This window comes from Dermacentor variabilis, chromosome 11 (genome assembly GCF_050947875.1).
Source record: "Dermacentor variabilis isolate Ectoservices chromosome 11, ASM5094787v1, whole genome shotgun sequence".
Classification (NCBI taxonomy): domain Eukaryota; kingdom Metazoa; phylum Arthropoda; class Arachnida; order Ixodida; family Ixodidae; genus Dermacentor; species Dermacentor variabilis.
In genome coordinates this window covers 116,882,748-116,907,835 of record NC_134578.1, presented here as the reverse complement: position 1 = coordinate 116,907,835, position 25,088 = coordinate 116,882,748, and the positions used below count along the sequence as shown (strand labels likewise).

The window sequence follows — 25,088 nt, the reverse complement described above, 5'->3', positions numbered from 1 at the left end:
GCGTTTCGACCGCTGCTGCTCCTTCCCTCTTCCTTTCACCACTCTTTCTATCCCTTCCCCCCTGTGCAGCGCGGTAGAGGTGTCCTCATCTGAGAGACAGTTACTGCGCTGCACTTTACCCCATGTTCCTATTTCCCAAACAAGAATCTCTCTCTCTTTGGCGTGCCGTGGAGGCGTTCCCGACACTTGGACCGCCCCGGCGGGAAATGCGCGCTCATCGGCGCGCCGCGCGTGTCGCGCGGCTGCCTATCTTTGTTTGTATTTATTTTGTTTTCTCTTTATCTTACTTTTACTTTTCTTTTACTGTTCGCGCCGGGAGGCGCGCCTGAAGACTGCTGAGACGCGGCCGGACGAGTCGCATCTAGTAGGTGTGACGCCAGAAGTGCAGGGACCGCGAGCACCGACGCCGGGGGCGTCCCTGACGCCCGACACCAATCCTCGCGTGTGCGGGACGCCGGGACGCGTCCGCTGGGAACTGCGGCGGACCCGAACCGTCGCTTCACCGTGGCGACGGAGACGTCCGGAAGGCGCCAGAATGCGTGGGGGGGGGGGGGCGAACCTGGCCGCCGGAGCGATGTTCCCCGAGTCGCGTGTGACGCCGGGAAACACCCCCGAAGTCCGCGGCGGCCACCGCCGACCAACGCACCAGCTCTACCCGCAGGTGCGGCGACGCGTCGCATAGACGAGCGACAACGACGCCGGAGGTATTCCTGGCACTCGGCATCGGCAGTGCCGGGCCGCCGTGAGACGCGCGCCCTTTCGGGGGCCGCGACGGCGTGTCCAGCAGCGACCGGAACTATCGCCGACCAAGAAGTCGTGTGCAGTCCCTGACAATCTTTTTTCTCATTTCAAACTTTCCCTCTCCTTTTTTGTTTTATTTTTACTTTTTCTGCTGTTTTTGCCCTTCACCCTACTTCATTTATGGCACGACCATGCCACCCCGTCTCTGCCTCATTATTTCATTATCATTCAAAAGCTCGACGCAAGGGCTTCTGAGCTCGATGAGACGCCTTAGGACACACACGCGTTACCTTTGCCCACACTTATTTTTCCAATTGGCTTTTCATTACCAAAAACCATGCGCTTTGGGTATTAATTAAAAACCCCTATTCATTTATTTTCGATCGGCTTTAAGCTGGTATGCTTTTGCAGGGACAGGTTCTACCCACCCTTTATTTTTTCCTTTGCTTTCAGGAATAAACGGGGAAGTAGTCGGCCGGGGCGGTACACCAGCCACATGATAATTCAATAGCGCCAGGGCAAGCTCAGCCCAACAAACAAGGCGGAAACTTCAGTCCTGGATACTTTTCTTTCAAGGGGCTGAGGTAAACTCGAGGACGGGTTCAAAAAGGATTATTGTATGGCGTTTTATTAGAGTGCGTGACCGGACTAAGGCTTCAAAAGCGCTGCCACGTCGAGTTCACCGTATATGGCTCACTAGAGGCCAACAGAAAAAGTTTACTGCGGCGGTGCTACCGCCACATAATAATTGAATAGCGCGAGTGCAAGCTCAGAGAAACAAACACGGCCGAAAGTTCAGTGCTGGATGTATTTCTTGTTTGAAGTGGCAGAGGTAAACGCGTGGACGGGTTCCAAAAAGGATTTTTGTATGGCGTTTTATTAGAGTGCGTGACCGTACGAAAGTGTCAAGAGCGCTGTCACGTCGTGTTCAATGTATATGGCTCACTTGAGGCCAACAGAAATAAAGTTTACTGGGGCGTTCGGATCACCTGCGGCGACAAAACTCTCACTTTCTCCCACCGCAGGAAGGTTATCCGGACGCTGCGCGCCATTCAATCTGCGGCCAGGGACAACTCCCTTCACGACAAACCAAATCAAGGCAAAGTCATGCAGTGCGTGGCCGCTGACCCCGCCGGTTCGCATTTCATGCATACCGGGTCTTTCACCCGCTTTGCTGACTGGCGATTTATTCACAAGGCCCGACTTAACCTGCTACCTCTTAATGGAGCCCGCCCATGGCTTACCGGACGAGACCAACGCTGCAGAGTCTGTGGCTATGCCAAGGAGTCTCTGCCCCACGTCCTTTGTCATTGCATGGCAAGTAGCGCCTTGTACACGGCTCGCCACAACGACATCGTCACCCGGCTTCGCACCGCCAGCCGTAACCGGTTCGCAATAATGTCTGAGAATCGACCAGTTGGCAGCACCAACTTGCGTCCGGATATCGTCTTGGTGCACGGTGAAGAAGCCATCATCCTCGATGTGTGTTGTCCTTTTGACAACCGCCTCGAGGCGTTCGCCGCCGCTCGTGCCGCCAAGGTTGCCAAGTACGAGCCTGTGCGGTCGCATCTTGCGCAACGCTATCAGCGCGTGACTGTGGACGCTATTGTCATCGGCGCTCTTGGCTCTTGGGACCCCGGCAATGACTCTGTCTTGCGACGCCTCTGCTCGCGTTCCTACCTCCGGCTATTTAAGAAGCTGGCTGTCAGTGATGTGATCAGTGCGTCGCGAACAATCTATCACAAGCACGTCGCTCCCCGATAGGGAGCTCACCGGACTCTACTGCGCTCCTGCATTGGACCTGCCTTGTCTCTCTGTTGTCTTTATTCTGTAGTCCTGGTCTTTTTCTTGTTATTTTTCTACTTACTCCTTTTTAGTTCCTTACCCGTATTATCACGATGGAACATATGAATAAAAACCATCTGTTCTTGCACTTGCACGAGCGCTCGTGCAAGTGCTTGGCTGGTCGGTGGAATCGGGCTCCTGCTTTTTTCTTCAAAAATAAGGTATTTTGCATTTGCCACTTCCAAATTTTAGCTGGGGTTGTTTTTAAACTTGTAGGGATCCGATTCGACGCAAAATACCGGGGCTAAAAGGGGTCTCTCTTGTATTTTAACGCGATTTTCTTGCCGCCGGGTATCGGGCCCAAGATGGCGAAGGCTCATACCCTTTGAGCCCCGGCCATGCCGAGTTCGCGCAAGGCGAAGAACGCGTCGCCGTCCCGCTCCCCCCCCCCCCGCGGCCCCCGGTCGCCGGGGAGTCGCCCCGCTCGCGGGGCTCCGATTTTTCGGAGGACGGAGACGCGGCTCATACGCGATTTTGCGAGCTGGTCGACCAGCTCCCAATTGCAGGGGACGAGAGCCGGCCGGCGACTGGCGGTGACGAGGAGGAGGAAGCCCTCTCCTCCGTTTCGGAGGGCACGGCCGTGGCGGCGGCGCTTCCCGGCGACCTCGGGACCAAGACGCAGGGGCGGCTGCAGGAGATTGTCAGCGAGGCCCTAGCGTACAGCAACCTGCCGGCCAACCGCGTCTCCGTCGAGGCGCGCACTTTCTTCATGACGCGGCTCTTTGAAATGGCAGGCCTATGCGTCGAGGAGCGCACGGAGGCGGCCACGGAGCGCGGCGCGGCCCTCGCGTTGCGGGGCCAGCTCATCGAGGCGCGTCAGGAGGCCGCCGAGCTACGGCGGCGCCTGGCCGTCTTCGAGGCTGGCCTGGGCGATCCTGTGTTGGTGCCGGCTGGCCCGGGGCCCGCCGGTCGTGGTGCCGCCGCGCCTGCGCGCGCGGTCGCCGCGCCCTCGGGCGCCGGCGGCCCGGTGGGCGCGCCCGCGGGCCGCATGAACTACGCGGCCGCGTTGAGGGCGGGCCTAGCGCCCTCTGTCGGCGCGGTCCGCGCCGGACCCGGTGGTGTTGCGGCGGCGGGCGCCGAGGTGACGGCGACCGACACGCGGCACAAGCACGTCGCCTTTCTGACGCCGGTGGCGCCGACGCAGACGCCGGCTCGGGACGTGCTCCGCCTTCTCAAGGCGAACGTGGACCCGACGGACAAGGACATCCGGGACGTCACCTTGCGCCACACACGGTACGGGCTGACCGTCTTCACTGATAACGAGCAGTCAATTAAGAACTTAGAAAAGGCCATAGGCGGTAATGAGATAACGCGCGCAGCAATCATCATGCGTATTGCAGAGAGGCGCAAACCGCACGTGAAGTTTTCGGGAGTCGATCCCGACGTCGGCCCCGACGAGTTTATCAAGTTACTCAACGACCGAAATAAGGGGTTTCAGCTCAATCTTGAGCAGTGTAAGGTCCGCGTGGCGTTTCGCGAACGGGCGGGCACGTGCGCGTACGTGGCGGAAGTGGACCCGGAGGGCTTCCGAAGGATCACGTCGAGACCGCGCCTGTCGGTCGGCTGGACGTCGGTTCGCGTGAGCGAGGACCTGCACGTCCCGACGTGCACCTATTGCGCGACATACGGCCACGGGCGCATGACGTGCCCGCACCAGAAGGACCCAGCCAAAGCGACATGCATGAAGTGCGGTGGCACCCATCTGGCGGTCACCTGCAAGGTGAAGATGGGCGACGTCGCCGTGTGCTGTTCGGAGTGCGGCAGGGCGGGCCGCAGTGACGGAAACCACCCCACCGGTTTTCCTGGCTGCCCGGTCCTCGCCGAAAGGGTGGCCCGTCTCCGAGCGCGCACAAATTACGGCGCACCCCAGTAACGAGAGCGCTGCGGGTTGGGGGGGCGTGCGCGGGGCGACGCGGCGGCGGACTGACGAGCATCGCGGACGCACTCGCTCGAGTGTCGACTCGTCATCGCGGGAAACGACGGTTTTCATGCAACTGAACTTAGACCATGCGAAGCGAGCGCTGGCGGCTGCGACGCGTCGAATGCAAGAACACGGCATATCAATCGCCGCTATTAACGACCCGCCTTGTACCAGGAAAATGAGGCCGCAACTGCCGCCGGACTTCACCTACTTCGGGGTTGAAGAGGAGCCGCTGAGTGCAGTCTTCGTCCGTCGTCCGCGCTTCGACGTCTTCCCGGTGTACGTCTCCCGACGGGTGGTCGCGGTGCGCTGTACCACAGCACAGCGCGAGTGGTTGCTCGTCGCGGCGTACGCGCCGCCGCATTGCTCCATCGAGCCAACCCTCGACGAACCTTCGGCGTGTCTGGACGACCACAACACGCCAGAGATCCTGATCATGGGCGACCTCAACGCAAAGCACGCCATGTGGGGCCCGCGCGCCAATGACAACCGCGGTTCTCGCGCGATTGAGTTCGCAGCGGCGCGAGAGTTGATCATATTGAATGACGCGGCGTCCCCCCCCCCCACCTACTGCAACATCTACACGGCGAGCTGGATCGACTTGACGCTGGCGACCCCCGTGCTCGTCCGTCGTGGGTACCAGTGGAGCGTGTCGTCGGACGTCACCTTTTCCGAGCACCGCGCCATCGATCTCGTGCTGCACAGCGCCAGCGAGCGAGGGAGACGCTTGACAAAGTGCGGCCGGATCAACTTTGTTGCCGAACTGCGCGACCTCCGCTGGTTCGCGCGGGCTAGCGGGGCAAACATCGGCTCGCCGCAGGCGCTCGACGCGACGATTAATCAGATGTATGCAGTCATCGATAACACGCGTCGCAAGCATCTCAGACCGGTCCTCCCGCACAGGCCGGGCAAGAGTTGGTGGACGCCGGACCTGCAGATTGAAAAGAAACGAACGCGGGCCTTGCGGCGCCGTTTCCAAAGGTGCCAGGACGTCGCGTTGCGTCCGTTCCATCGCCAACGTTACTGCGAGGCGCTTGCCAAGTTCCGTCGGAGGATTGAAAACGCGAAGACGTCGGAGGCGCGCGAGCGGTGTGACGAGTGCAGCCGCAAATCGCTGTTTTCGGCGCCATTTCGGGCGGCCTTCGGCAGGGAAAAAGGACGACCGCCTTTGCCGCCGTTGACAACACCGCACGGCGGCCGGACGGAAAGCGTCCTACAGTCGGCCGCACTGCTCCTCAATGTCCTAATAGCCAAAGATGACGCCCGCACGGACCTGCCAGAACACAAAGAGTTACGAGAGCAGAGCGCGCGGCCCTGCGAATCACGTGTGCGAGACCGTTCATTCACCGCCGGCGAGCTGGCGGCGACGCTCGCCAAGCTTGTAAACAGCTCGGCCCCCGGTCCAGACGGACTGACGACTGACGTTGTGATCGCTCTCTGCACATACCACCAGCGCTTTGTATTAAACATTTTTAATACAGCACTCACCCATGGGCTACTTCCCCAAGGCGTGGCGGAAAGGCAGGGGCATTTTCATTGCAAAACCCGGCAAACCCCTAGACTCGCCGCAGGCTTACCGGCCCATCTGCATGACCTCAATCCTTGGAAAGGTGCTGGAGCGCTTGTTGTATGGCCGACTGTATTATTTCCTACTCACGGGGAATTACGTCCACCAAAACCACCTACAAAGACCGGAAACAACACGCAATTCTCATCTGCTTAGACTTTAAAGGCGCTTTCGATAGCGTTTGGCACCCTGTCGTCCTTCATTTTTTACGCTCGCACAACTGCCCTTCCAATCTGTACCACCTTCTCCAATCTTTCTTAGAAAACCGACAGATCATTTTCCGTTCGCAGACTGGTCAGGTGTCTGCTACGCCTACTTTGGGCAGCCCTCAAGGGTCACCACTCAGTCCACTGCTGTGGAACATTGTCATCTACGGGTTGCTTGACCTCCCCTTTCCACCGGACGTGGTTGCGCAGGCCTATGCAGATGACACTGTGATAGTGCTCTCTGCAGACAATCGTCGCGCTTTAGAATCCAAGGTAGCTCTTACTCTTCATCTTATCTCGACCTGGGCACAGCGTACGAAACTCACCATTAGTACCGACAAATCTTCCTGTTTATACTTCCCCAATAGCCACTCTGCTTCCTCTTCCCGCACGCGTCTTCCCATAGTTCGTTTTAATGGCTTTCCCCTCAAATTTCAGTCGAACATTAAAATTCTTGGGGTCATCTTTGACACCCACCTAAACTTTAACGCTCATTTAACGAATCTCCGTACAAAAGCAGACCTTCTCTCTTCCCGTCTTCTCCAGTTCGTTCGCATGCATTATTCGATGGCCCCTTCCGCTCTCCGTCTCCTCTATAATCAGGTTTTACTTCCGTCCATCACTTATGCTTCTCCCGTCTGGTGGCCAACGTTTCCTCCTTCACAGTCTAAAATCAAAATATCCTCTATCCAACGTACCCTTCTGCTCCCAATCACCGGTGCCTTCCGCACGACGCGTACCTCGTCGCTTCAGGTTCTGGCTAACACACCACCGCTCCATATTGAATTAGACCGTCTAAACGCCTACTTCTCTTTATTTGCACTCAAAGCGCTCACATTTTATGGCCCTGACTCCTACCATCCGGCGCTTGTTAACTACCTTATGAACCCTTGGGACTTTCATCCAAGCATGAAATCTCGTTTTACCCATTACCGCCTTCGACTTCAAGATGTACCCTCTGTAACCACTATGCCGGCCTATCATCTGTATACCGACGGCTCCTACACTTCCCAGTCTGCAGGAGCCGCTTTCGTACTTTATAGTCCAACAGGCCACATCACCAAAGTTGGAAAATTTAAACTTTTTGGTGCCACTTCATCTTATGCTACCGAAACAGCTGCTTTACTGGAGGCATTAGCCTATATACAGACTTTGCCCCATTTCATCCCTCTACACATCTACACCGATTGCTTGTCCATGCTCACTACATTGAATACTTTCACGACAACAAATCCCTCTGTCCGGCAAATCAAGCAGCTCCTTCAGTTCATCTCTAACCGGCGATGGGTATCTCTTTTCCATGTACCGGCACACCAGGGCATCGAGGGAAACGAGATGGCGGACATCCTCGCCAACTCCGCCGCCTCCCATGGTGTTTCTCGAACCCTCCTTGTCGCTCCCTCCTCTATCAAATCAAGGATGCGTGCCTATTCCTTCGCCCAGTGGAATGCTCACTGGGCGCGAGAGAATAGCGACACTGCACTCTTTCAATGGATAAAAAACGTCAATCGCATTCCCTCTTTCTTTCCACCGAAAAGACCCATTGTCCACCTCACCTCCGCTCATGGCCGCTTCCCTTTCTATTATTTCCGCTTTCACCTTTTATCCCACAGTAACTGTGCCTGTGGTAATCATTGCACAGACTTGCTTCACTACTTCAATGACTGTCCCCTTACATCTCACATTGCTAATCCCCTTAAAGAGAATCTCCCCTCTACCATTACACCTGATCGCTACCTCTCCTTTCTTACTGATCAAAGAAAGCGCGCACTTCTTATTCGTCTATATCGAATCATTTCATCGTTCACTTTCCCGGACTCTTCCTAATTCTTTCTACAATCCTACCTTTTCCTTCATCGGTTTCCTTTCCCTCTCCTCTTTCCCTGTCTCCACTTTATATCCCTCCCACCTTGCCCTTCGCCTTTCGTCTTATAGTGTCCTTGGTTATGCCAACAACGGTGGAGCTTGTCTCCGGGGACACTATAGACGGAATGGCTGCTTTCTTCTTTTGGCAGTTTAGCTTCTCTTCCCATCCTTCTCTGTGCCCTAGATACACCTCCTCAACCTGCCTGACATCATTTTCAGCTTTCTTGCAGATCTTCCGTTGACCTGCAGTCCAGTGGATTCTGCAACCCCACTGCTGCCTGATGTCTAGTCACCCCTACCGGAACCATCCGGTTTTGCCAATACTCCTCCAGGCCGGTGCAGTCTGGTCTACCGGAAACTCTGCACCGCTTTTCGGAACCCTGATGGACCTGCTGGCCTCCTTGGACCATGCTCTCTTAAGACGTCCTAGTTCCTTTTCCCCCTTTTCCTCCTACTAAATAAAAAATTGGACGCAACGAGACCTCACCCGTCCCACGCCGATGCAGACAAGTCCTCCGCCGTCCTATCCCCTCCTGGTATGCATAAACATTCTCTGTTGGTTTACCTCGGTTTTTTTTTTCTTAATAATTGGCTTTACTTCAAATTACATTTTGGGTTTCTACCCCTCTTCATTTATTTTTGATTGGCTTAAAGCTGCTATACCTTTGTGGTGCGGCTTTCCCTCATTTTTATTTACGTTATTTTTGTTTTACGAGGGGCTCAAAAATACGCCGTGACGTATGCGTCACCAGAGTGGTGGACGGAGCGGCCCGATTGTCGCCTTAAAGCCCGCATAAATACTGTGCAGCGCACGTTGCTCCTTGTGTTGACCGGCGCGTATCGCACGACGCGTACAGAGGCGCTTCAGATCTTGCTCGACCAGCCATCCCTGGATTTAGAGCTGAACAGATTAAATGCTGAATTTGCTCTTTTCCAAATGCGAGGTGCAGTTACTTTTGGAAGGCACTCTTTCTCGCCTGACGAAGTGTTATATGCCCATGACAACTGGAGTGAACACCCGTCGAAGGCGAAAACGTTCGACTTTTTCAGACTGACCACGGCCGCCGCATATGAAGCGTCTCGACGCCCGGGCACGCACATTTATACCGATGGTTCTTTTACCTCTTTGTCGGAAGGAGCGGCAGTAGTTGTGTTGCGCCCTAAGGACGGCATAATTGCGGTCCTAAGATACCGCCTGCAAAATGCCTCTAGTGCTTACTGCACTGAACTGTTTGCATTCGCTGAAGCGTTGCGCTTTCTTGAAACGCACAGCTGCGTTCTCCCTATACACCTTTATTCAGACAGTCTGTCGCTCTTGACGACGCTTGCGGAAGCAAGCGTCGTCAAGAGCGACAGACTTCCACCAGCAGCGCGAGTCGCAGTGCCCGTGTGGCATGCAATGCGAAGAGAGCAGCCACTTCATTAACGCGTGTCCGCTAACGGCGGCGGTGGCGGCACAACTGCGAACACCAGAGGAACCCGTATTAACAATTAAGCATTATCCTCGTTTGTTGCGCTGCGCGCGCTCCCAGCCGCTTTTAATGCGCATAGTGGCTATCGTGAGCGATCGCATTCCCGACATTGTTGGATCGCACGCAGGACCTGGTACAAACGCGGCCACCGTTTGCGCGCCGTCCGGCGGCGGACGATCAGTGGGCGGCGGCGGGTCCGGGGTGCGTCCTCTCGCAGGGGAGGTGACGGGACGTCGTGGAGGAATCCTAGCTGTCCGCCGGGTCGATGTCGGTCCTCCTGGCTAGTTGCATCGATGTCTCACCGCAAGGCGAGTGGGAAAGGAGACTATCAGCAGTATGCCGAGGGCAACCTACAGTCAGGGGTTCAATCCGCAGGGACTGTGACAACAGTTTTTTTTTCTCTTACTACGCGACACATATCATTGACATGTCACACCCTTGCTCCTACGGCATGCTGGCCTTTCGCACAAATATGGAGGGGCTTTGCCTCGCTAGTATGCTGCGGGCAAGTGGCGTAAGTCTCTATAATGGACACATTGGAACGTCAAACCGACCCGTATGGGCGTATGCGAGGAAGATGGTAACTTTGACGGATACACAAGAACATGCCGTCTGATGACTGCAAGAACAGCAACATGGGCCTTAAAGAATACGTCAGCGACGAGTGCGCTGGTGTGTGGGCCGGCCGCCGTTGCAGCTTTTCGCGGTGACTCAAACGGCCGCACCCCGAACGCGTCACGTGTGGACGCCTCACGAAGGAACTTCACGGAACAAACAATACTGACGACATCGAACGTGATGATTTCAATGCTGGCCAACGTTATTCTTGTTTTCAATTTATTTTATTTCCCTACAGCAGTTCAGTGCGATCAAGAAGCACAGTGGGTGCTGCTGGACCAGTGCGCGGATCCGAGGCAGCGGCAACGAACGCTGGGGATAAAAGTCAGCGACGAGAGCGATGGAGTGTGGGCCGGCCGACGCTGCACCTTTTTGCGGCATATCAAACGGCCGCACCCTGCACGTGTCACGTGTGGACGCCTCACGATGGAACTTCACGGAACCATCCATACTGACGACATTGAACGTGACGCTTTGAGTGCTGGCCGACGTTGTTTCTTGTTTTCAATTTATTTTAGTTCCCTACAGCGGATCCGCGTGATCGTGAAGGATTGCGGGGGCCACCGGACCAGTGTGAGGACCTGAGGCACCGACCACAAACGTTGGTGATGTGAGGCTCTTATGCCTTCTGGCGTTTTGTGGGACGTTTTTAATCTCTTGTTTTCCTTCCTTTTATTTTTCATGACTCTGCTCGAGTGCATTGAAAGGGGGGACTTTCATTTTTCGTTTACGGCATGTCAATGCCACCCCGTCTCTGACTCATTATTCATAATCATTAAAAAGCCCGACGTGAGGGCTTCTGAGCTCGCTGAGACGCCTTGGGCCACAAACACGTTACCTATGCCTACACTTTTATTTTTGAAATTCGCTTTTGCACACAAAAACATGCGCTTTGGGTATTACTTAAAAACCCCTGTTCATTTATATTCAATTGGCTTTAAGCCGGGTATGCATTTCTGCACGTACAGGTTTTCCCCACCATTTATATTTGACTTTGCTTTCGGGAATAAACGGGGAAGTAGTCGGCCGGGGCGGTACACCCGCGACATGATGATTCGATAGTGCCAGGGCAAGCTCAGCCCAAAAAACAAGACGGAAATTTCGGTCCTGGACATTTTTTTTGTTTGAAGGGGCAGAGGTAAACGCGAGGACGGGTTGCAAAAAGGATTTTTGTATGGCGTTTTATTAAAGTGCGTGACCGGACTAAGGTGTCAAAAGCGCTGCCGCGTCCAGTTCACGGTATATGGCTCACTAGAGGCCAACAGAAATAATGTTTACCGGGGCGGTACACCCGCCCCATGATAATTCGATAGCGCCAGGGCAAGCTCGGCCCAACAAACAAGGCGGGAACTTCAGTCCTGGATATATTTCTTGCTTGAAGGGGCAGTGGTAAACGCGAGGACGGGTTGTAAAAAGGATTTTTGTATGGCGTTTTATTAGAGTGCGTGACCGTACGAAAGTGTCAAGAGCGCTGTCACGTCGAGTTCAATGTATATGGCTCACTTGAGGCCAACAGAAAAAAGTTTACTGGGGCGGACACCCGCCACATGATAATTCGATAGCGCCAGGGCAAGCTCAGCCCAACAAACAAGGCGGGCTCTTCAGTCCTGGATATTTTTCCTGTTTGAAGCGGCAGAAATAAACGCCAGCACGGGTTCCAAACAAGATTTTCGTATGGCGTTTTATTAGACTGCGTGACCGGACTAAGGCATCAAAAGCGCTGCCATGTCCAGTTCACTGTGTATGGCTCACCAGAGGGCAACAGAAATAAAGTTTTTTGGGGCGGTACACCTGCCAAATGATAACTCGATAGCGCCACGGCAAGCTCAGCCCAACAGACAAGGCCGAAACTTCAGTGCTGGATATTTTTCTTGTTTGAAGGGCCTGAGGTAAACGCGAGCACGGGTTCCAAAAAGGATTTTCGTATGGCGTTCTATTAGAGTGCTTGACAAGACTAAGGCGTCAAAAGCGCTGCCTCGTCCAGTTTACCGTATATGGCTCACTAGAAGCCAACAGAAAAAGTTTACTGGGGCGGTATACCCACCACATGATAATTCGATAGCGCCAGGGGAAGCTCAGCGCAACAAACAAGGCGGAAACTTGAGTCCTGGATATTTTTCTTTTTGAATGGGCTGAGGTAAACGCGAGGACGGGTTCCAAAAAGAACTTTTGTATGGTGTTTTATTAGAGAGCGTGGCCATACGAAAGTGTCAAGAGCGCTGTCACGTTGAGTTCACTGTATATGGCTCAGATAATGCGATAGCGCCAGGGCAAGCTCAGCGCAACAAGCACGGCGGAAACTTCAGTCGTACATATTTTTCTTCTTCGAAGGGGCAGAAATAAACGCGAGGACGGGTTCCAAAAAGGATTTTTGTATGGCCTTTTATTAGAGTGCGTGACCGGACTACGGCATCAAAAGCGCTGCCACGTCCAGTTCAGCGTATATGGCTCACTAGAGGGCAACAGAAATAAAGGTTACTGGGGCGGTACACCTGCCACAACTCGATAGCGCCAAGCACTTGCACGAGCGCTCGTGCAAGTGCTTGGCTGGCCGGTGGAATCGGGCTCCTGCTTTTCTTCTTAAAAATAAGGTATTTCGCATTTGGCTCTTCTAAATTTTCGCTGGGCTTGTTTTTAAACACGTAGGGACAACATTCGTTTCGAAAACTGCACGGGAAAAGGTTTAATTTTGCATTTATTCGTGCTTTCCCTGCAGCCGGGTATCGGGCCCAAGATGGCGTGGGCTCATACCCTTTGAGGCCCGGCCATGCCGAGTACACGCAAAGGGAAAAACGCGTCGCCGTCCTGCTCCCCCCCCACGGCCCCCGGGGGGTCGCCCCGCTCGCGGGGTTCAGATTTTTCAGAGGACGGCGACGCGGTTACTGAGCGCTTTTGTGAGCTGGTTGATCAGCTCCCGCTTGCAGGGGAGGAGAGCCGGCTACCGGCTGGCGGTGGCGAGGAGGAGGAGGCCCTCTCCTCTGTATCGGAGGGCACGGCGGTGGCGGCGGCGCTCCCTGGCGACCTCGGTTCCAAGACGCAGGGTCGCATGCAGGAGATAGTCTGTGAGGCCTTCGCCTACTGCAATCTGCCGGCCAACCGCGTCTCCGTGGAGGCGCGCACCTTCTTCATGAAGTGCCTCGTCGAAATGGCCGGCTTATGTACCGAGTTGCGCTCGGAGACGGCCACGGAGCGCGGCGCGGCCCTTGCGTTGCGGGGCCAGCTCGTCGAGGCGCGTCGCGAGACCGCTGAGCTGCAGAGGCGCCTCGCCGTCATCGAGGCTGGCCTGGGCGTTCGGCGGTCGTGGCGGCTGGCCCGGGACCCGCTGCTCGTGGCCCTGCCGCCCCTGCGTGCGAGGCCGCTGCGCCCTCGGGCGCAAGCGGCCCGGTGGGCGCACCCGCGGGCCGCATGAATTACGCGGCCGCGTTGAAGGCGGGCCTCGCGTCTGCTACCGGCGCGGCTGACGGTGGGCGCCGGGGCGGGGAGACCGGCTGCCTCACACAAACACGTCGCCTTCCTCACGCCGGTGGGGACGACCGCGACGCCGGCGCGAGACGTCCTCCGGCTGCTGAAATCCAACGTTGACCCGCTCGCCAAAGACATCACGGACGTGACGATACACCACACGAGGTATGGGCTGACCGTGTTTACAAATAATCCCACATCGCTACACAACTTAGAGCAGGCGATAGCTGCGAACTCCGTCACGCGCGCGGCCTTCATAATGCGCGTCGCCCAACAGCGCAACCCCTGTATTAAATTCACGGGGGTGGATCCCGATATCGGCCCTGATGAGTTCTTGCGCACGCTCAACGAGCGTAACCGCGGTCTTGACCTCGACCTTGACAAGTTTAAGGTCCGTGTTACGTTCGGAGAGCGGGCGGGATCGCGTTCATATGTCGCGGAAGTAGACCCGGAAGGGTTCCGGAAGATTCTATCGCGTCCAAAACTCACGGTGGGATGGACATCGGTTCGCGCACGAGAGGACCTGCACGTGCCCGCGTGTACTTTTTGCGCGTCTTATGGACACGGACGAATGACTTGCCCCCACAAAACGGACCCGTCTAAGGCGCGCTGTATGAAGTGCGGCGGTCGTCATTTAGCCGTCACTTGAAGATGGGTGACGCTGAGGTGTGTTGCTCCGAATGTGATAAGGCGGGCTACAGCGAAAAGAATCACCCCACCGGTTTCCCCGAGTGTCCGATACTTCTAGGAAAGGTGGCGCGGCTCAGGGCGCGCACCCGCTACGGCGACCCGAGGTAAAGGGAGTGCCGTGGGGCCGGGGGGCGCGGGGATGGGGACGCATCAGACATCTGGCGAGCGTCGCGGAAGCACCCGCTCGATCGTTGGTGCGCGGCCGCCGGCGGAAACCTGCATCATGCACCTAAATCTCGACCACGCCAGGCGCGCGCTGGCGGCCGTGACGCAGCGGATGGACGAGGCCGACATATCTATTGCGGCGATTAACGATCCGCCATGCGCAAAGAGGGCGAGGCCGCAGCTACCGCCAGACTTCTCATATTTCGGGGAAGTGGAGGAACCCCTGAGTGCCATCTTCGTCCGTCGGCCAAATTTCGACGTGTTCCCCGTGTATGTGTCTCGGCGAGTGGTCGCGGTGAGGTGCTCCACAAAGGACCGCGAATGGTTGCTGGTCGCCGCGTATGCGCCGCCGCACGTCTCCATAGAGCCCACGTTAGACGAGCTATCGGACTGTCTTGAAGAAGGGAAGACACCTGAGGTCTTGGTAATGGGTGATCTCAATGCGAAACACGCCATGTGGGGGCCGAGGGCCAACGATAACCGCGGCTCTCGCCTGATTGAATTTGCGGCGGCGCACGGTTTGGTAGGTATGAACGACGCGGCGTCCCCACCTACCTACTCTACCCTCTACACCGACAGCTGGATCGATGTAACCCTCGCGACTCCTGCGCTCGTCCGACGAGGCTACAGGTGGCGTGTGTCGTCGGACGAAACGTTTTCGGAACATAAGGCCATCGACCTGATACTGCATAGTGACACCGTGCGCGGCAAACGCCTCACGAAGTGCGGCCGCCTGAACTTCGTGGCGGAGTTACGAGAAGTTCCTTGGTTCCGGCGGGCGGCCGGCGCGGACATCCGTTCGCCGCGGGCGCTCGACGCGCTGTTGGAAAAAATGTATACCATCATTGATCAAACTCGTACCAAACATCTTCGGCCGGTCGTCCCGCATAAACCGGGCAGAAGCTGGTGGACCCCAGAGCTGCAGCTAGAGAAGCGTCGAATGCGGGCCCTCCGGCGCCGATTTCAGCGCTGCCGGGATGACGCCCTTCGACCACTCCATCGTCAGATGTACAGCGAGGCGCTGGCGAAATTCCGCCGCCGCATAGAACGCGCTAAAGAACAAGACGCGAGCGAGCGATGCGCCGACTGTAGCCGCAAGTCGCTGTTTTCTGCACCTTTCCGGGCGGCGTTTGGCAGCGCTCACGGGCGGGCGCTTTTGCCGCCGCTTAAACGACCAGAGGGCGGCTGCACGGACAGTGTCCTGCATTCCGCGGAACTTCTGTTGAGCACGTTGATAGCGAGGGACGATGACGCCGCGGACCTGCCCGTGCACAAGGAGATTCGTGCCCAGAACGCGCGGCCCTACGTGTCGCACGTGCAGGACTGCAGCTTCACTGCGGGAGAGGTCGAAGCAACATTAGAAAAATTGGTCCTCGGATCGGCGCCGGGCCCGGGCGACCTGACGGCGGACACAGTGATCGCGCTCTGTACATCCCATCGCCGTTTTGTGCTCAACATCTTTAATGCGGCGCTCGCTCTCGGCTACTTCCCCAGGACGTGGAGGAGGGGCAGAGGGATATTCATAGCTAAACCTGGCACGCCACCCGATACGCCGCAAGCTTACCGGCCAATCTGCATGACATCAATCCTTGGGAAGGTGTTGGAACGGCTGATGTATGGACGCCTCTATCACTTTTTGCTCACGGGGCATCACATCCACCCGCATCAGTATGGATTTACGCATGGAAGAAGTGCGGTTATGGCGCTCCAGTCCCTGTGTGAATTCATCAGCGAACACAGGGCGCGGGGAACGCCGGTTACGCTGGTCTCCCTCGACTTTCAGGGGGCCTTTGATAGCGTTGGCACCCCTTCGTATTGAGCTATTTCAGGGAGCGCCGCTGCCCCAGCAACCTCCTCGGGCTCCTGAAAACATTTCTCTGCGACCGCTCGGTGTACTTCGAATGTTTTTCGGGTGTCGTGAGTACGGCGGCTACCTTGGGAAGCCACAGGGATCGCCCCTCTCCCCCTTGTTGTGGAATGTTGTTATTGACGGCTTGCTGCGGCTGGACATGCCGGAAGGCGTCCGAGTCCAGGCGTATGCAGATGACACAATTGTTTTAATCCCCGGGCGCAACCGCCTCGACACCATGGCGAGAGCCGCAGCCGCTCTGACCTCTATAAAGAAGTGGACGTGTCTAACTAGATTCCGCCTTAACCACGACAAGACTGACTGTGTTTTATTTTCATTCGGTAAAGGCGGGATGAAAAAAAGTAAGCCCACAATAAAAATCGATAGCAACAAGAAAGGCCTTTCGTTCAAGAATTCCATCAAGATACTCGGCGTCGTGACAGGCAGAAGATTATCGTTCTTCGACCACGCCGAGTATTTGCAACGAAAGGCCGAAACACTTGCGATGAAGTCAGTCACGTTCATCCGACTGCACGCGACCCTCTATTCCAGGGTCCGACGGCAGTTGTACCGTCAGGTTTTACTGCCGGCCGTGGCATATGCTTCACCTGTGTGGTGGAGCGCGTCACCAGACTGCAGGCTCCGAGCGCGGATAAATACGGTGCAGCGGACGTTACTACTGACGCTTACGGGCGCCTACCGCACCACGCGCACGGAGGCGCTGCAGGTGCTTCTTGATCAGCCGCCTCTTGATTTAGAACTTGACCGCCTCAACGCGGAATTTGTCCTCTTTCAAAGACGTCGCACGGTCACTTACGGCGGCCATACTTACACACCAGCAGACGTGCTATATCCGCGCGAGTGCTGGCGAGAACACCCGTCAGAGGCGCGGGGCTTCGGCTACGTGCGTCTACACGAGAGCGAGGCGCCCAGGGCTTCCACTCGCCCGGGCACGCACGTTTTCACGGACGGATCCTTCACCTCTAGATCCGCCGGGGCCGCGGTCGTGGTATTGACGCCACGTGATGACATCCTTGCCGTGCTGCGGTACCGACTGAGCGTGGCATCAAGTGCATATTGCGCCGAGGTGCTTGCTTTTAAGGAGGCGCTGTCTTACGTCTACTCGCACGCTCACACGCCGCCCTATTACATTTATTCTGACAGTCTATCGTTGCTCACGACCATCTAACGACCTACAACCAAGGACGTCAGAATCGATGCCATTAAGAAGATTCTTTGCCACCTGGAGAAGCGCGCCCCGTTCTTCCTGCATTACGTCCCTGCCCACAAGGGCGTATTTGGAAACGAGCTGGCAGATATGGCGGCGAGCGCGGTGGCGACTCGCGGTATCACGAGGCACACGCAGATTTCTTTCCGCGCCGTCCGTGCCTCCTTCAACGCAGACATGATGGCGCAATGGAACACCCGATGGTCAACGTCCCACACTGACACTGAACTGTACCGCTGGGTTCCGACGACGCCAGCCGCATTTCATGCAGCGCGCTTTACTCGGGTCCGATTTATGAGGGCACGTCGTGCGCCCGTGCCCATATGTCGCAGAAAACGTACACGTGGGCACGTGCAGATCTTCGCGGGCGCGCACCGACGTCCATCCCAGCGCCAGACGTGGTCGCGCCATGACTCTCCTGAACCTAGCCGGGTCAAGTTCGGCCACGTACGACCGCGTGCCCGCTCTCTCCCCAAACGTTACGCGCACCTTGCACCTGTCGAGGTCAAGATCGAGACCCTCGTTGCGCTCGTTCAGCGCGCGCAAGAAATCGTCCGGGCCGATATCGGGATCGACTCCCGTAAATTTGACGCAAGGATTACGTTGTTCCGCTACGCGCATGATGAGGGACGTGCGCGTGACCGGATTGGCGGCTATCGCTTGCTCTAGGTTGGCTACAGACTGGTCGCTGTTAGTAAACACGGTCAGCCCGTACCTCGTCTGATGAATGGTCACGTCCCTGATGTTCTTGGCGTGCGGGTCTATGTTGGTCTTCACCAGGCGGAGCACATCCCGCGCCGGTGTCGCGGTCGGCGAAACAGGCGTCAAGAATGCGACGTGTTTGTGCAGCGCGCCGGGAAACCCCGCCTCGGCGTCCGCCGCCGCAGCACCACCAGATCCGCCGCGGGCCGCGCCGGCAGAGGGCGCTAGGCCCGCCCGCAAAGCGGACGCGTAATCCATTCGTCCGGCGGGCGCCCCCACCGAGCCGTCGGCGCCCGAGGGCGCGGGAACGCCACCCGCGGGCGCGGCAGGGCCGCGACCGGCAAGCCCCGGGCCAGCCATCGAGACCACGTGTCCCTCCAGCCGAGCCTCAGCAGCCGCCAGGCGCCCCTGCAGCTCGGCCGCCCCCCGCCGCACCTCGGCGAGTTGGTCCTGCAATGTGAGGACCCGACCTTCCTCCCTGGCCGCCTGCGTCCGCAGTGCCGCGCAAGCGGCGGTCGCCTGCAAGATCTTGGTCGTAAGGAAACACCGTGACTCCACAGAGATGCGGTTGGCCGGCAGGTTGATCCACTCGAGGACCGCGCGCTCGATCTCGTACATCCGGTTCAGCGCCCGGGTCGCGGCGTCCGCGGGAGGCGCCGCCGTCACAGACGCAACGGCAGACTTCTCGGAGACCGAGGACAGCACCTCATCCTTGTCTGTAGCGGCGGCCGGGGGACTATCTTCTTCCACAGCCGGCAACTGATCAACGAGATTACAAAAGCGCGCGGTAACCGCGTCGCCGTCCTCCGAAAAATCGGAACCCCGCGAGCGGGGCGACTCCCTGGCGGCCGAAGGCCGCGGGGGGGGAGCGGGACGTCGACACGTTCTTTCCTTTACCGCCGGGTATTGGGCCCAACATGGCCTGGGCTCATACCCGCTGAGCCCCGGCCATGCCGAGTGAGCGCAAAGAGATCGCGAATAAAAGCAAAATTAAATCTTTTCCCGCCCGGTTTTTGCAACGAATGTGGTCCCTACACGTTCAAAAATAACCCCAACTAGAATTTAGACATGGCCAATCGAAAATACCTTGTTTTTGATGAAAAACGCAGGAGCCCGATACCGGCCTCGTGTCGGTATCAGCGGTGCCTACAGGGTGGATTGCATACACGACCCACCGTACAGCAGATCCTAGCGACTGAGCAGCACGGTAGATGCCGATGGCCAAGGGAGAGGACCCGAATGAATGAATGAATGTTTGATGTTGTGTGGCGCAAGGGCCAAGTATGGCCAAAGAGCGCCATGTCCGTGTTAATGGGCTTGCAGTGAAATCATGAGTTCGATGAAGTTGGTGTGACGTGGCTGTAGAGGGGCCTTAAAAACGGTCGCGCTAAAGTGCGCAAAATCTGTATAATAAGATTATGGCGATGACTTATGACGTGTACTATGAACATTAAGATGCATTTAAATAGAATGATACGATGCGTAAAAATATCTAAGGTTATAAGATATGCTCGAGCACTACTGCCTCCTTAGAGCCCTTGAAAAAACAAGGGCCTGGAGGCATGTGCTAGGCAAAACTGTTACCGCAGCGGCATCCTCTGGAGCGAGGATGCTCTACGAATTTCTTGGGCATATAACGTGTAGCACGACATCATTTAAGAAGCTCAGGACTGTCTTGGTGTCAAAAAGCGGTTCCTTACCAAGAAACATGACCGGGTGTAGAGGGATGTGATATTTGTAAGCAAGCGGAAAATGTTTCTTTCTCTCCGTTTCGGCTTCCCGACACTCCAGGAGCACGTGGAGGACAGTAAGCATCTCACCGCATCTACCACAGATTGGAGGTTCACTTCCAGTAAGCAGATAATTATGGGTGCCAAATGTGTGTCCTATTCTGAGGCGACAGAATAGGACATCTGTTCGCCGAGATTTTGTTGGGGAGGTCCAAAAACCTAACTGCGGCTTTATAACGTGCAGTTTATTATTTATCTCTGCGTCCCACATGCGTTGCCAGTGGTTTCGCAGTTTCTTTGGTTTGTAAGGTTTCAGATCTGTGAGAGGCACCAAATCAGTATTATTAACAGCAGGGAGTGCAATTGACGTAGCCATCTGGTCTGCCAAGACGTTACCTTCGATTCCCCTGTGGCCGGGTACCCAGCATATGATGATTTGCTGGTTAGATAGATAAGCTTTGCACATGTCGGAATAGACCTCAGTAAGTACAGGATTTTTATGTTTGTAGGGTGACATTAAGGCCTTCACCACACTTAGGGAGTCTGTATATATTACGGCTTTTTGGAGTTTTGCTTTCTTTATATGCTTTACAGCCGACCATATAGCGTAGGCCTCTGCCGTAAAGATACTTGTTTCTGGATGTAGTACATCGCATTCCGAAAAAGAAGGACCGACGGCTGCATAGGATACTCCGGCATGTGACTTGGAAGCGTCTGTGTAGAACTCTGTGCACGAGTGTTTGTACTGAAGTTCTAGGAAATGCATTCGAATTTCTACATCTGGAGCATGCTTTGAAACTTTTAGAAAGGATACGTCACATTCTGTGACCTGCCAGTCCCAAGGAGGTAATAGCTTGGTTGGGCGCATTAAGAGGTGCTCCAGGAGTGGGACACACATTTCATCGCTAAGCTCCTTCACACGCAGCGAGAAAGGCTGTCTTATAGACGGACGGTTGCGGAAAAGTGTAGCATACGTCATATCGGTAATGGTATTAAGACATGGGTGTTCAGGAATGGAATGCACTTTAAGGAAATAAGTAAACCTGACGTATGACCTCTGTAAGTGGAGCGGCCACTCATTCGATTCGGCATATAGGCTTTCGATCGGGCTTGTTCTGAAAGCACCAGTGGCTAAGCGGATACCTAGATGATGGACAGGATCCAGCATCCTTAGCGCGCTCGAGGCGGCAGAGTTATACACCACGGCCCCATAATCCAATCGTGACCGTATTAGGCTCTTGTAGAGATTCATTAGACAATTTCTGTCACTACCCCACGCAGTCTTGGATAGAAGTTTTATTATGTTCATTGTTTTTAGACATTTTTCTTTCAGATATTTGATGTGTGGAATGAAAGTGAGTCTATCGTCAAGTATAATACCTAGGAATTTGTGCTGTTTGTTGATAGGAATTTGTTGTCCACACAGTTCTAAGCATGGATCCGGGACCAGGCCTCTCTTTCGTTTAAAAAGTACACAAGAACTTTTGTGAGGATTGATCTTAAATCCGTTTTTCTCTGCCCATTTTGATACTTTGTTTAAACCATGCTGTACCTGTCTCTCGCACACTGCGAGGTTACAGGATTTAAAAGCTATTTGAATGTCGTCCACATAGATAGAGTAAAAAATGGCCGGAGGTAATGAAGCACGGAGCGTGTTCATCTTCACTATAAAGAGCGTGCAGCTAAGGATGCCTCCCTGGGGTACACCAGTTTCTTGTGTAAAAGGACGTGACAGTACATTGCCGACTTTTACACGGAATGTGCGATTGGACAAATAGCTTTCTATGAGGTTTAGGATATTACCATGAATGCCCATTTCTGACAGGTCTCTTAAGATTCCGTATCGCCACGTTGTGTCGTATGCCTTCTCCATATCGAGGAATATGGATAGGAAAAACTGTGTGTACAAATGCGTCACGGATGTTTGCTTCTATACGTACAAGGTGATCAGTTGTGGAGCGCCCTTCCCTGAAGCCACACTGATAAGGATCAAGTATTTTGTTCTGTTCAAGGAAATGGATGAGGCGCCGATTTATCATTTTTTTCAAATACCTTACACATGCAACTTGTGAGGGCTATCGGGCGGTAGCTTGCCACTGAGGAAGGATCTTTGCCTTGTTTTAAAACAGGGACCACAATGGCTTCTGTCCATGCAGTCGGAAGGTACCCTGCGTCCCAGATAGTGTTGAAAAGTGTAAGTAGTGTAACTTGCGTGTCATTGTGTAAGTTTTTCAGCATTTCATACATGAGATTCTGTCAGATCCCGGTGCAGAGCTCTTGCATGCGCTCAAGGCAGCTCTGAACTCTGCAATACTAAAAGGACGGTTGTATGGTTGATTTTGACGACATTTTCTGTTGAAAGGCTTACGTTCTTCTATTTGTTTGTATTTGAGGAAGGATTGTGAATAATTTGAACTTGACGCGTTCTCAAAATACTCCCCAAGTGAGTCTGCCTGGTCTTGTAGTGTATCGCCCTGTGTGTTTACCAGGGGGAGTGAATGTGTTTGCCGCCCTCTAATCCTGTTAACTCTGTTCCAGGCTTTGGCCTCATCCCTAAACGAGTTAATACTCGATAAAAACTTGTGCCAGCTTTCTCTTCTGGCCTGTCGGCGGGTTCGCCTGCCTTGGGACTTTATTTTTTTAAAGTTTATAAGATTCTCTGCAGTGGGAGAAGCGCGTAGCAACGCCCACGCCTTGTTCTGATTCTTACGGGCGATCCTACATTCGCTGTTCCACCACGGTACACGTCGTTTGCATGCCAGACCACTCACTTCGGATATGCATTTTGATGCGACATCTATTATGAATGATGTTAGATACTCTACAGCAGCATCAATTTCTAGAGAAGACATGTCGGCCCATGAGATGTTAGTGAGAGCTCGAAATTTCTCCCAGTCGGCTGTGTCTATCTTCCACCTAGGAGCTTGCGGAGGATATTCGTTTTCTTTAGATGTTCTTATCAGTATGGGAAAGTGGTCGCTCCCGTAAGGATTCTTCGTAACTTCACATTCAAGTTCGAGCAGTATAGACGGGGAAACTATACTAAGATCTATTGAAGAAAATGTTCTGTTTGCTAGAGAGTAATATGTGGGTTCCTTTTTATTCAGCAAGCACGCACAGGAAGGAAAGAGGAACTGTTCAACAAGACGACCTCGCGCGTCTGTACGAGAGTCGCCCCACAGGGAGCTGTGCGCATTGAAATCGCAAAGAACAACATAAGGTTCTGGCAATTCGTCTATAAATGACTGAAATTCATGCTTGTTTAATTTGAAGTGTGGGGGCACATAAAGCGAGCAAATGGTGACGAGCTTACTTAAAAGAACAGCTCGAACCGCCACTGCTTCAAGGGGCGTTCGTAGCTGTAAACGTTGACAGGCTACGCTTTTTTGAATTATAATTGCAACACCGCCCGATGATGCGACAGCATCATCGCGATCTTTCCGAAAAGTAACATATTGTCGAAGAAAGTTTGTGTATTTTGATTTTAAGTGTGTTTCCTGTAAACACAGCACTTTTGGATTGTGTGTAAGGATGAGTTCTTGCACATCATCAAGATTCCTAAGAAGACCTCTGACATTCCATTGAATGATTTGTGTATCCATATTTAAAGAAATATAGGTGCTGTGTTTACGGAAACGGAAGGCATGCCTTACATTACAGAGCCCTTTCGAGGCCCTGTAATAGGTATTTTGTTCTTTCTGAAGCGTTCAAGCGAGTCTCGACGCTCCTTGGGCGTTTGGTGCGCCTTGGGGACAGGTGTAGTGTCCATTGCCTCCTGTGAGACGCCGGACAGGCGCTCTTGCGAGCGAGAGGTTTTCAGAGGGAGTCCCGCCTTGGAGGGCAAGACCCCTGCGCCCACCAGCCCGGAGGTCGATGGGGCTCCCTGAGGGATTTGGCTGCGCTGGCCGTTGCCAGCGCTGGAGGGGGCCTCGGAAGTTGGGGCAGCCTCGGCTGCGCCCACCTTCGGGGTCGATGGCTCCGTCTGCTCGGTTGGCGGAGCAGCGCTAGCTGCAACCACCGTGGGGGCAGATGGCGTGACTGCCGACTCACTGACTGTGGGTCGGACAGCCGCCGGAGGCCGTTGTGACGCTGCCCCCTGACGCGCCACATCGGCAAAGGTTTTCCTGGGCAGGTACGATACCCGCCTACGTGCCTCCTTGAAACTTATATTTTCCTTTACTTTTATTGTTACAATTTCCTTTTCTTTTTTCCACGATGGGCACGACCGCGAGTACGCGGCGTGCTCCCCATCACAGTTTACACAGTGGAGAGTGTTCGCACAAACTTCAGTGGCGTGTTCAAGGGCACTGCATTTGGCGCAAGTTTGGCGGCCTCGGCAGCTCTGCGAGCTGTGGCCAAAACGCTGGCATTTGAAGCATCTTAGGGGATTTGGCACATATGGTCTGACACGGAGCTTTATGTACCCGGCCTCTACAGACTCGGGCAGAATACTTGAACCGAATGTGAGTATCAGGTGCTTTGTTTGAATTTCTTTTCCATCCCTTCTTATCTTAATTCTTCTCACATTGACAACATTCTGATCACTGAAGCCCTCCAGGAGCTCAGCCTCTGTCAGCTGGAGCAAATGGTCATCCGAGACAACGCCGCGGGTGGTGTTGAGAGTGCGGTGTGGAGTCACTGTTAATTTAATGGAACATCTCCAAATGATACTAGACTGGGCAACTTATCGTACTGTTTCTGATCATGGAGCTCTAACAGGAGATCACCACTTGCCAGCCTTGATACCTTGTAGCCTGGACCAAGGACATCAGTTAAGGACTTGGAAACTAGAAAAGGGGAAATGTTTCGTACTTGTTTATCGGATTTTTCTGAGTGGATCACATGGTATCGTGGGAAGTTTGGTCTTTGTCGTCCAAGGAACTGGAAAACTTCATCGGTGCGCCCTCTTTTGTGAGGGCGATCAGGAAGCGGAGGGAAGGAGCTAGCGATAAAGGAATTGAATTTTCGGCAACAACGCCAGCCACCCACCATGGAGCCCTACAAGGGGACGTTACAGTGACCGTAA

The 25,088-nt window shown here is 54.7% G+C and overlaps 3 protein-coding genes across 3 annotated transcripts; all 3 read left to right on the top strand.

Annotated features, from left to right (window-relative positions):
* Positions 1-574: 574 nt before the first annotated feature.
* LOC142563455 (uncharacterized) lies at positions 575-2,679 on the top strand. Its single transcript, XM_075674009.1, has 2 exons — positions 575-661; positions 1,645-2,679. The coding sequence occupies exons 1-2, from the start codon at positions 575-577 to the stop codon at positions 2,503-2,505; spliced, it is 948 nt and encodes a 315-aa protein (XP_075530124.1). The 3' UTR covers positions 2,506-2,679.
* Positions 2,680-4,685: 2,006 nt separating this feature from the next.
* LOC142563454 (uncharacterized) lies at positions 4,686-8,435 on the top strand. The gene is made up of 3 exons (XM_075674008.1): positions 4,686-5,966; positions 6,365-6,553; positions 8,331-8,435. The coding sequence occupies exons 1-3, from the start codon at positions 4,686-4,688 to the stop codon at positions 8,433-8,435; spliced, it is 1,575 nt and encodes a 524-aa protein (XP_075530123.1).
* Positions 8,436-16,907: 8,472 nt separating this feature from the next.
* On the top strand, positions 16,908-17,591 carry LOC142563453 (uncharacterized). Its single transcript, XM_075674007.1, has one exon. The coding sequence runs from the start codon at positions 16,908-16,910 to the stop codon at positions 17,589-17,591; it is 684 nt and encodes a 227-aa protein (XP_075530122.1).
* The last annotated feature ends 7,497 nt before the right edge of the window (positions 17,592-25,088 follow it).

Excerpts from the sequence above, each read along its gene's own strand:
- LOC142563455 (XM_075674009.1), top strand. The coding sequence starts at position 575 with ATGTTCCCCGAGTCGCGTGTGACGCCGGGAAACACCCCCGAAGTCCGC. Across the intron at positions 662-1,644 it reads CGCACCAGCTCTACCCGCAG|TGTCAAGAGCGCTGTCACGT; the intron begins GTGCGGCGACGC and ends ACCGTACGAAAG.
- LOC142563454 (XM_075674008.1), top strand. The coding sequence starts at position 4,686 with ATGAGGCCGCAACTGCCGCCGGACTTCACCTACTTCGGGGTTGAAGAG. Across the intron at positions 5,967-6,364 it reads GCACATACCACCAGCGCTTT|ACTGGTCAGGTGTCTGCTAC; the intron begins GTATTAAACATT and ends TTCCGTTCGCAG. Across the intron at positions 6,554-8,330 it reads GTCGCGCTTTAGAATCCAAG|ATACACCTCCTCAACCTGCC; the intron begins GTAGCTCTTACT and ends TCTGTGCCCTAG.
- LOC142563453 (XM_075674007.1), top strand. The coding sequence starts at position 16,908 with ATGAAGTCAGTCACGTTCATCCGACTGCACGCGACCCTCTATTCCAGG.